The sequence below is a fragment of the Staurois parvus genome, unplaced genomic scaffold (genome assembly GCF_062004578.1).
Source record: "Staurois parvus isolate SC_StPar_1 unplaced genomic scaffold, SC_StPar_1.0 ptg000491l, whole genome shotgun sequence".
Classification (NCBI taxonomy): domain Eukaryota; kingdom Metazoa; phylum Chordata; class Amphibia; order Anura; family Ranidae; genus Staurois; species Staurois parvus.
Genome location: NW_028318287.1, coordinates 1,562,272 through 1,573,252, shown reverse-complemented (window position 1 = coordinate 1,573,252; position 10,981 = coordinate 1,562,272). Strand labels below are relative to the sequence as shown.

At 43.8% G+C, this 10,981-nt stretch overlaps 1 protein-coding gene across 1 annotated transcript in view; it reads left to right on the top strand.

Moving 5' to 3' along the window:
• Positions 1-270: 270 nt before the first annotated feature.
• TM2D1 (TM2 domain containing 1) overlaps positions 271-10,981 on the top strand; it is a 31,557-nt gene continuing 20,846 nt past the window's right edge. The window contains exons 1-4 of the mRNA XM_089689689.1: positions 271-411; positions 3,278-3,347; positions 4,938-5,046; positions 9,595-9,686. Coding sequence (XP_089545815.1) covers positions 286-411; positions 3,278-3,347; positions 4,938-5,046; positions 9,595-9,686 — 397 coding nt within the window. The 5' untranslated portion in view covers positions 271-285. The remainder of the gene's footprint in view (positions 412-3,277; positions 3,348-4,937; positions 5,047-9,594; positions 9,687-10,981) is intronic.

Here is a 10,981-nt window from a genome sequence, read left to right as displayed (position 1 = left end):
CTATAATATCTATGTACTATATATGTTTGAATGAAAATTCCCCTCACAGTTCGCCATATCCATGATGGCGCACACAGATGTTCCGTTATGCTGCTGCGCCACTCCCAAGATGGCGCTGGGTCCAGTCAGAGCGGGGCGAAGTCAACGTTTTGCTGAGCCGGCTGTCGTGCCACACCCAGGATGGCGCCGGGTCCTGTGGCGGCTGGGCGGAGCCGACATTTTGCGTCTGCCGTGCAGTCAAGCGACTCCGTAACGCAGCCGGCCGCTTGTTGTGCCACTCGCAAGATGGCGGCGCCCAGGGAACGTCAGCTTCTGGTTGCTGTGATCTCGGTGTGGTGGTGGTCGCAACTGGCCTGTGTGTCTGCTGAGGATGGAAGCTTCAAGTGTGAAGAGCTGCGGCTGGGGCAATATCCTGAGAGGCTGTGTGAACTGGGGGCACCGCATGTCCTAGCAATGGGTTGCCATGGGAACCAGAGAACTGAGGCCTATGGGGGTGTAAGAGGGCCTGGAGGTCTGTACATGGGGAGGAACTACAGGAACCAGCAATACCAGGGGGGAGCCCACACTACAGACAGCTGACATGTCCCTGGACCCCTCCATAAAGGCCCTGACACCATACCAGGCCTAGGATTGTATGTAGAATGGAAGGACAAGCTTTATTTTCAGTTTTGGATGGAGTGGAGAGGGATTAGAACCCCTGTCAGGTTTTATTGCTGTCTGTGCCCCCTTTAGAGGGGAAGTCTTCCAATGGGGACCAGGGGCGGACTGACCATTTGGAAACTCGGGCACTGCCAGGGGGCCCGGGGTCAGTAGGGGGCCCCATGAGATGCCCCTGGTACCTTTTTCATAGGCTTTTTTGAGTTTGAGCAAGGACACAGGGGCCCCATGATCCCCTATTGCCCGGGGCCCAATGAGTTGTCAGTCCGCCCCTGATGGGGACGCTATTTCTGGTGATGGCCAGGGATCTCCTCTCATTTTGGATGGATTTCCTCTCACTTCCTGTTTTTGCTGTGGGACAGGAAATGGAAATCTCCCCAATGGGGCACCCTCCCTTTATCCAAAATTTAAAAATTCCTTTTGTTCTTTAAAATTATAACTAGAGGCCATACTTTTTTTTTTTTTAGTTTTGGATACAATAAAAACAATGTCTTCAATTATTTTAAAGTAGAACTGAAGGCAAAACTTTTTCAATTTTTTGATAGAGGGGAGAGGGATTAGAACTCCTGTCAGGTTTTTATTGCTGTCTGTGCCCATTCAAGGTGGAATCTTCCAATGAGGACACTAGTCCCGGTGACAACCCCCCTTTTTAGGGATTTCCTCTCACTTCCTGTTTTGGCTATGGAACAGGAAATGTGAAATCTCCCAATGAGGACACTTGTCCTGGTGACAACCCCCCTTTGTAGGTTTTCCCCCTCACTTCCCATTTTGGCTATGGGACAGGAAGAGGGCAAATCTCGCAATGAGGACACTAGTCCCAGTGACAACCCCCCCTTTGTAGGAATTTCCTCTCACTTCCTATTTTGGCTATGGGACAAGAAGTGGGGAAGAGGGAGAAATCTCCCAATGAGGACACTAGTCCAGGTGACAACCCTCGTTTGTAGGGATTTTTTCTCACTTCCTGTTTTGGCTATGGGACAGGAAATGGGAAAGATGGGAAATCTCCCAATGAGGACACTTTTCCTGGTGACAACCCCCCTTTGTAGGTTTTCCCCCACACTTCCTGTTTTGGCTATGGAACAGGAAGAGGGCAAATCTCCCAATGAGGGCACTAGTCCTGATGAAACCCCCCTTTGTAGTGATTTCCTCTCATTTCCTGTTTTGGCTATGGGACAGGAAGAAAAAATCTCCCAATAAGGACACTAGTCCTAGTGACAACCCCCGTTTGTAGGGATTTCTCACTTCCTGTTTTGGCTATGGATTAGGAAGAGGGGGAAATCTCCCAATGAGGACACTAGTCCAGGTGACAACCCCCCTTTGTAGGGTTTTCCTCATTTCCTGTTTTGGCTATGGGACAGGAAGAGGTCAAATCTCCCAATGAGGACACTAGTCCTGGTGACAACCCCCCTTTGTAGGGATTTCTCCTCACTTCCTGTTTTGGTTATGGGACAGGAAGAGGGGAAATCTCCCAATGAGGACACTAGTCCTGGTGACAACCCCCCTTTGTAGGGACTTCCCCTTACTTCCTGTTTTGGCTATGGGAAAGGAAGTGAAGGGAACTCTCCCCAACAGGACACAGATGGCAAAAACCTGACAGGAGTTATAACCCTCCCTTACTCTATCCAAAAAATGAAAAAAAGAAGCCTTTGGCTATTTTAAATTGTAACTAGAGGCCAGACATTTTTTGGAGGGAATAGAGAGGAATTAGAACTCCTGTCAGGCTTTTATTGCTTTCTGTGTCCCCATTAGGGAGTTTCTCTCTCTCTCTTTTTTTCTCTCTCTCTCTCTCTGTGTCCTGTTATCACCAAGAGTGAAAGAAAAACGCATTCTGGGTTGTCACCAGAACAGGAACAAAGGGGAAATCTTCCAATGAAGACACTAGTCCTGGTGACAACTGCCCTTTGTAGGGATTTCCCCTCATTTCTTGTTTTGTTTGTGGGGCAGGAAGTGAAGGGAAATCTCCCCAATGGGACTCAGATGGGGGAAAAAAAAGTCTGACCGGGGTTATAACCCTCCCTTACTCTATCCAAAAATGAAAAAAAGCATTTGGTTCTTTTAAATTATAACTAGAACCCCAATGTTTTTATAGTTTTGGATGGAGTGGAGATGATTTGAAACCCGTCAGGTTTTTATTGCTAGAAAAAGAGAGGAAGGCGCCTCTAAGTGCAGTATTGACAATTTATTCAGTAAACAATGGAAAATTTGCACTTACAAGATAAATGGTTAAAAAGAGTCATCGTGTGGTAATTAGATCCAGGTGGGACATCCAGCCGTCCAGCAGCAAACTCTGTCTATAGGATCAGGAAGTAGAGTCCAGGATGTGCCTGTGCATCAAAAATGAAGCTTGGAGAGCAGTCTCAGATGTAGCAGGTGAAGGGGGGCGGTAATGCATTTCGGAGCATGCTCAATAGGCTCCTTCTTCAGACCTCAGAGGTCAGCAGTTATATAGCATGTTAACGTTCTCTATAAAATGACAAATAAAGTACCCATGTGACTACAGACAGAGCGCAGATCTCTGTTCCTTTTATTTTGTATTTGTTTTCACACCTCATAGATCCCGTTCCAGGGTATAAACTTGTTTAATCAGAAAGGCTCGTTTTTTCTTAATCCTCGAACATATATGTGCCTGGACCCAAAAATAAACCCGGCAACGCAAGAACCGGTTAAATGTGCAAACTTGACCGCTTTTGGTAAGTTTCATTGTTCTAGTTCTACTAATAAGATGTCTATAAGTAGTCCGGATTCTTCCTGAACGAACCTGAGGTACCCATTAGCCAAAGTCTGTTCATTTGCTTTATTTTCTACTTTTTTTTCCCCCACAAAACACATAAATCTTACTAAACCCCCAGCAGTACAATCAGTCTGTAGATGCAGTAAAGCATGCTTGTTATACTCACTGTGGAACCTAAGGGGTTAATCCTTTGCATTATATAAAAAAGGCTGTTTGATCCTGGCATTTCTGATCTTCCCCTTCTTCTAGTGTCCCCAATCCATCTGCTGAAAGTACAGAGCCCTAGGGGTCACTCTGCACATGCTCAGTTTAGTGTGTTTTTTTTTTTTTTATGGGGGAGGGTGCATGTGATCAGCACAGGGCCAATTGGCACTGTACAGACAGGGTCAGGGATCATGCAGCCTCATAGGACAGTCAAAGCAGAATGAAAACTCCTCCTACAAGCTTTAACCAGTGCTTAGCTGGGCAGCCCACTGAGCAAATTTAGGACAGTTCATCAAGAACTGGACAAAAATTTGCTCCATGTATCGACAGCTTAACCTCCTTAGCGGTATTCCCGAGTGTAGGTCGGGGTAAAATTTGAGTACCAAGAGCGGTAACCCCGAGCTACACTCGGGCTTACCATGCGGCGTTGCTCAGGGAGTCCCTGCAGCACTTACCTTGTCCTTCGCTCCCACGATGTGTCCCCGGCCATCTCCTCCAGCCGATGCTGGCATCCGCCTTCTGTGTTCCGGTCCCTGTGACGTCAGGACGTACGGGTGCCGGAACCGGCGGCAAATTTGAAATTTTAAAAAAAATTCATTTTTTTTAAAATGATTATTACATAGTAAAACATTGCTGTTTCAATGCATTTCACATACATTTTGTCCCGAGTGCTTTGTCCTGCGCCCTGCCTGCATTTTGACTGTTCTTTCTGCCTGGAAACTTAGAAAAGTCCATGGCGTCCAAAAAGCGTCCCTTTACGTCAAAAGCGGTTTTAGACCGGCTAGAGAACAGCGATAGTAAATTAGAACCACTTGCAGAATTGAATGATAATGATTCGTGGGGGAAATTCCTCATCAGACACTGAAAACGATTTTGCGACTTTGCTCAGCGATGTGCGAATTTGCCTCTGTATTTCAAATTTCAGTGTTTTCGGTTTGATTATATTATTGAATTAAATTTATTATTATTATATTATTATTTTTTATGATTATTTATTAAATTCTAATTTATGATTTCATGTTTCAAATTTTATCATCCCCGGGATGTTTACTAGACTCTTGTTCGGACAGATTTCAGTGAGTTATTCCTAAAAATTACAGGCCTACAATAAAAAACTACATATTTCCATGCAAAAAAATGGTACCGCTTTCAGCACAAAAAATCGGAAATAATCATACCACCAGGGAGGTTAAAGTGTTACTAAACCCATGACCCATGATTCACTATATCTGATCTCCCACAGTACGAAAAAAAATGTATAAATACCTTTTTTCATGTGGGTCATGCCTATAAAAATCCTTTATTTTAGGCATTCAACATGCACCTCTATTCTAATCCTTTGCAGCTCCATGTTATCCGGCACCAAATATTTCCTGTAAAGATTATGAGGGGAATGTCACAACCTTCTCTGGGAAAGAAATTGGCTTCTTCCGACCGTTTCCCTGCCGCAACGTGTGAGTACAGTTACGTAGATGTGTTTTAAAAACCAGAACATGGTTTGGGAAAGTCGCTTTGCATGCACGTTTCTTGCATCACAAACCCGCTGCCCTTGCAGTCTCTTATGTGGGTACCAATGTATTGCTAACAGCCAGTGAAAAAAAAACTCCTGCGCCTACTATGTGCTAAAAATAAAATATACGTGTTTGTTGGTGACTGCCACTAACTTCAATTGTGTTCCCACAATGCAATATAAATATTAGTAGGGTGTATTGTAGTGCTGCTGGCAGGAAATTATAAATAATGAAAGCATAAAACATCAATCTATCAAATGCTAAACAACCATAGTAAATAAACTCATAGTAATGTGCTTGATAATAAAATATAAGTAAATATATAAAAAATATAAATGAATAAAGTTCATTCAATTCCAGAAATTGCAAGATCCGACACCGTATAACATACAGTCAGGTCCATAAATATTGGGACATCAACACAATTCTAACATTTTTGGCTCTGTACACCACCACAATGGATTTGAAATGAAATGAACAAGATGTGCTTTAACTGCAGACTGTCAGCTTTAATTTGAGGGTATTTACATCCAAATCAGGTGAATGGTGTAGGAATTACAACAGTTTGCATATGTGCCTGCCACTTGTTAAGGGACCAAAAGTAATGGGACAGAATAATAATCATAAATCAAACTTTCACTTTTTAATACTTGGTTGCAAATCCTTTGCAGTCAATGACAGCCTGAAGTCTGGAACGCATAGACATCACCAGACGCTGGGTGTCATCCCTGGTGATGCTCTGCCAGGCCTCTACTGCAACTGTCTTCAGTTCCTGCTTGTTCTTGGGGCATTTTGCCTTCAGTTTTGTCTTCAGCAAGTGAAATGCTCAATCGGATTCAGGTCAGGTGATTGACTTGGCCATTGCATAACATTCCACTTCTTTCCCTTAAAAAACTCTTTGTTTGCTTTTGCAGTCTGCTTTGGGTCATTGTCCATCTGCACTGTGAAGCGTCCAATGAGTTGTGAAGCATTTGGCTGAATATGAGCCGATAATATTCCCGAAACACTTCAGAATTCATCCGGCTGCTTTTGTCAGCAGTCACATCATCAATAAATACAAGAGAAGCAGTTCCATTGGCAGCCATACATGTCCACGCCATGACACTACCACCACCATGCTTCACTGATGAGGTGGTATGCTTAGGATCATGAGCAGTTCCTTTCCTTCTCCATACTCTTCTCTTCCCATCACTCTGGTACAAGTTGATGTCGGTCTCATCTGTCCATAGGATGTTGTTCCAGAACTGTGAAGGCTTTTTTACATGTCGTTTGGCAAACTCTAATCTGGCCTTCCTGTTTTTGAGGCTCACCAATGGTTTCCATCTTGTGGTGAACCCTCTGTATTCACTCTGGTGAAGTCTTCTCTTGATTGTTGACTTTGAAACACATACACCTACCTCCTGGAGAGTGTTCTTGATCTGGCCAACTGTTGTGAAGGGTTTCTTCACCAGGGAAAGAATGCTTCGCTCATCCACCACAGTTGTTTTCTGTGGTCTTCCGGGTCTTTTGGCGTTGCTGAGCTCACCGGTGCGTTCCTTCTTTTTAAGAATGTTCCAAACAGTTGTTTTGGCCACGCCTAATGTTTTTGCTATCTCTCTGATGGGTTTGTTTTGTTTTTTCAGCCTAATGATGGCTTCACTGATAGTGACAGCTCTTTGGATCTCATCTTGAGAGTTGACAGCAACAGATTCCAAATGCAAATAGAACACTTGAAATGAACTCTGGACCTTTTATCTGCTCATTGTAATTGGGATAATGAGGAAATAACACACACCTGGCCATGGAACAGCTGAGAAGCCAATTGTCCCATTACTTTTGGTCCCTTAACAAGTGGGAGGCACATATGCAAACTGTTGTAATTCCTACACCGTTCCCCTGATTTGGATGTAAATACCCTCAAATTAAAGCTGACAGTCTGCAGTTAAAGCACATCTTGTTCGTTTCATTTCAAATCCATTGTGGTGGTGTATAGAGCCAAAAATGTTAGAATTGTGTCGATGTCCCAATATTTATGGACCTGACTGTAGATCCGTGCTTCATGTGAAGTTCATACATTATAGTGCCACCTCCGTGCTCTCAGAACTCTCACCTCCAATGCGTGTTGTACTGCGTTTATTGAAATGTCTCCATTGTTGGTCTCTATCTCCAACCACTAGGGGCTGTCCACTCCTCCTCTCCTTTACCTTAGGTTCACATCTGTGCGGGTGGTGCCGCTGCGGATCCGCACGAAAATCCGTGCAGCCGCACCACCCGCGCAGAGAATTGCGGACCCACGGGCGGGTGCCATTATTTCTAAGGGCACGTCGCCCGCACTGGAAAACGCAACCATACTGGGAACCGAGGTTCCCGTGCGGGCTGCATTTTCAGAAGATGTGCAGGGACTTCTTCTCTGCGTGTCACGGGCATCCATTCAAATGAATGGGCTCTCATGCCCGTGCAAAATATGACCGCATAGATGTGAACCGGGGGTTAGTAGATGTTAGGGTAGCTTTAAGGATTCCACCATTTAGGATGGTTATAGTTACCTCAGAGCTCAGGTTCAGCCGCTGAACAAGTCGCTTTTGCCCTGGGAAGGTGGTGTGGTCTTTCAGAAAAGAGCAGAGGTGCTAACAGCAACCCAGATGAAGATCACAACTGCAGTGCATTTGTAGGCACCAAATCGCATGGTATCACTGTACCACGTGGTTTGGTACAGTGTGCTTTTTCAAAAGTAGCGCAAGCACTACTTTTTGCATGGTCCAGTGCATGTCGCAGCCTATTCGAATTAATGAGCTGTCAAAACGCATCTCATGGAAGCACGGGCATTCCCGTGCAATGCCATTGTGAACCAACTCTAAAGGCGAATAGAAATTTTTTGTTTCACCTTCTCAACCAATTAGATTCCAGCTGTTTTTATTATAATTATTATATGATTATACAGGATTTATATCGCGCCAACAGTTTGCGCAGCGCTTTACAATATAATGGGAGACGGAACAATTATAGTACATTTTTGAATACCGAAGGAATAGGAAGGCCCGGCTCGTGGAGCTTACAATATATGACATTTGCTCAAGCCAAAGGAACAAATGGGGGCACCAGCACAGGGGAAGTTTTCTGGGTTATTAAGGCAGATGCATTTAGATACTTTCATTGGTATGTACTGATTGGTTACCCACTAATGGTTAACCAGGGAAGGTAAAATATAAGAAATAACAAATCCTTGAGCGCCAATTTCCATGAATAGATATCATATGTGCAAGCCAAGGTAAGGACTAGTCCCACATCTACTCTGGTGACCATTGAAGTAGTGTGTAGATAATCTGAAGCAAGAATACAGAGCGCTTATGGTAGGAGGCCAGTTAGTAAAGTAATGGCATATCCATCCGACAACCAATGTATTCAAGATAAAAAGTGTTTAATAGTTCAAAGGAGAAAACAACAATATAAAATCATGCTCCAGAATAAATCTGATGTAGCAAAGAACAAAATGGCCCAAGAACCATGCTGGTGATGGGTAATAAGAGCGGCTTACTGCTGTTTTTATCCCGGCTGTGAAGGGTCCTGTATGATGAGCCCAAATGCGGAGGGATCAGTGTAGGACAATACCTAGGAATGTGTGGATCCACTGGCATGCACAGGATGGTGTGTCCTCAGAGGGACAGAGGAAATCTTCACAGTGTCACTGAAGATTGCACACCGGAAGTGACCTCAGGGGAACCGGCAGCGGCCACCGTACATCAACCAGATGGAGTGGATGGCATGGAGCTGGCCAGGCAATTCCTGGTTACCATGACAATGCATTTTGCATGAATCAGTGCTTTGTCACAGTCGTAGGTAAAATATAAACAGATTAAACTTCAACTTACAGTGTAAGGAGCTAAGGTGTGTGACGAGAGTCACTTTGGGTGGGGGGCACATGGAACCCAGCTCACTTTGGAGAGTTGGGGAGACCCCTGTCTCGGCTCCCCATATACCTATTTTGTGTAAGTCACCCTGTTAGGGGTACAGGGTGATCTGTCCTAATATTGTGTTGACATGTATAGGTGGGGTGGGTGTTGTGGATTGTCTGGTGTTATGGGGCTGCATCCCATTGTTCTGTTTGTCAGGCTTGGGAGCAATTTATTATGGGATGTTTGTGTATTGGCTTGGTGGGGGGTGTCTCCAGCAGCCCTCCCTTCTGAAGGGACTGTCTGCTGGTGTATCTCTTGTTACTAAATGTAGATTGCCCCGCCATGTGTCACTATGCAGGGAGGGGGGATTGTCCCCTTGTCCCCTGAGTGTATGTATCTTGTATCTGTGTTCAAATAAACTAGTCTACCTCCTGGTTTACTTCAAGACTGGTGTCGTCTAGTCTTGTATGGTCAGCTGTGGTGTCTGTTGTCGATGTTCGGACGGGGAAGCGGTAGTCTAACGGAAGTACCCAAGCGCAGTCCGGGGTCGGTTCCATTACAAGGTGTATGTCATGATTTTATGTGCTCTGTATATTCATCTCTCTTCTGTTATTTGCAGAAACGGTTATTCCTACAAAGTAGCAGTGGCGTTGTCCTTGTTTCTTGGATGGCTCGGAGCGGACAGGTTCTATCTGGGTTACCCTGCTTTAGGTGAGCCACTGCACTTGATTCTGTACTTTTAATGGCATATCAAGAACAAATAGATCCAGATTTTTAAGGCAGCACACCAATTTGTTTACAACGTTCTTATTCATATATTTTGTTGCAATTCTTTTAAAAATGATTTTCTTCCCATAAAATTCAGAAAACTTAAAGTGTTTATATTAATTTTAGGAAAAATTAATAATAGCGCCTATGGTCAAAATTATATAACTTACTAATAGTGTACCAGCTGCAAAAAATCACCATATATAAAGTGTACCAATAAATAAATAATTTGCGCTAGTAAATGTGTATAAATATATAAATGTATATAAAGAAATCATCAAATCATAAGTCCAGAAAAAAAAATATATATGCCAATACCACAAAAAAATATAAAAAAACTTTTAAGTGCAAAAAACTTTTGTGCAAAAAAAGTGTCTAAATATGAAAAAATTTCACCAAAAAACCTTGATAATATAATGGCAGATCATCCATAAATATATCTTCAGAAACGGAAACTCTGCAACACACCGATCCTCATCGATCGAAATAACAGGATGAAAAACTTTATAGTTAATCGAAAATCCACTTCTCCAATAGATATAGGACCACCTTCAAACGTATCCATGGGGGAAATGCCAAACACTCGAGAGAAACAGAAAGACTTCATGGTGCAATATTATAAAAACCAATTCCTTTATTAGGTACTCATTGCACTTACTCAAGAGGTGTCCCAGCCGACACCAGCATCAACAGCATAACAGCAATCACATAAACGAGCCTGGCTACTCAGCACATGCGCAGTAGCTGGCAGCCAAAAGCGTAATGACGTCACATCAATCAAGCTTCGCCCTACGCGTTTCGTCATCGACGTCCTCACGGAGCGGCCACTCCGCTCCGTGAGGACGTCGATGACGAAACGCGTAGGGCGGACCTTGATTGATGTGACGTCATTACGTTTTTGGCTGCCAGCTACTGCGCATGTGCTGAGTAGCCAGGCTCGTTTATGTGATTGCTGTTATGCTGTTGATGCTGGTGTCGGCTGGGACACCTCTTGAGTAAGTGCAATGAGTACCTAATAAAGGAATTGGTTTTTATAATATTGCACCATGAAGTCTTTCTGTTTCTCTCGAGTGTTTGGCATTTCCCCCCATGGATACGTTTGAAGGTGGTCCTTTATCTATTGGAGAAGTGGATTTTCGATTAACTATAAAGTTTTTCATCCTGTTATTTCGATCGATGAGGATCGGTGTGTTGCAGAGTTTCCGTTTCTGAAGATATATTTATGGATGATCTGCCAT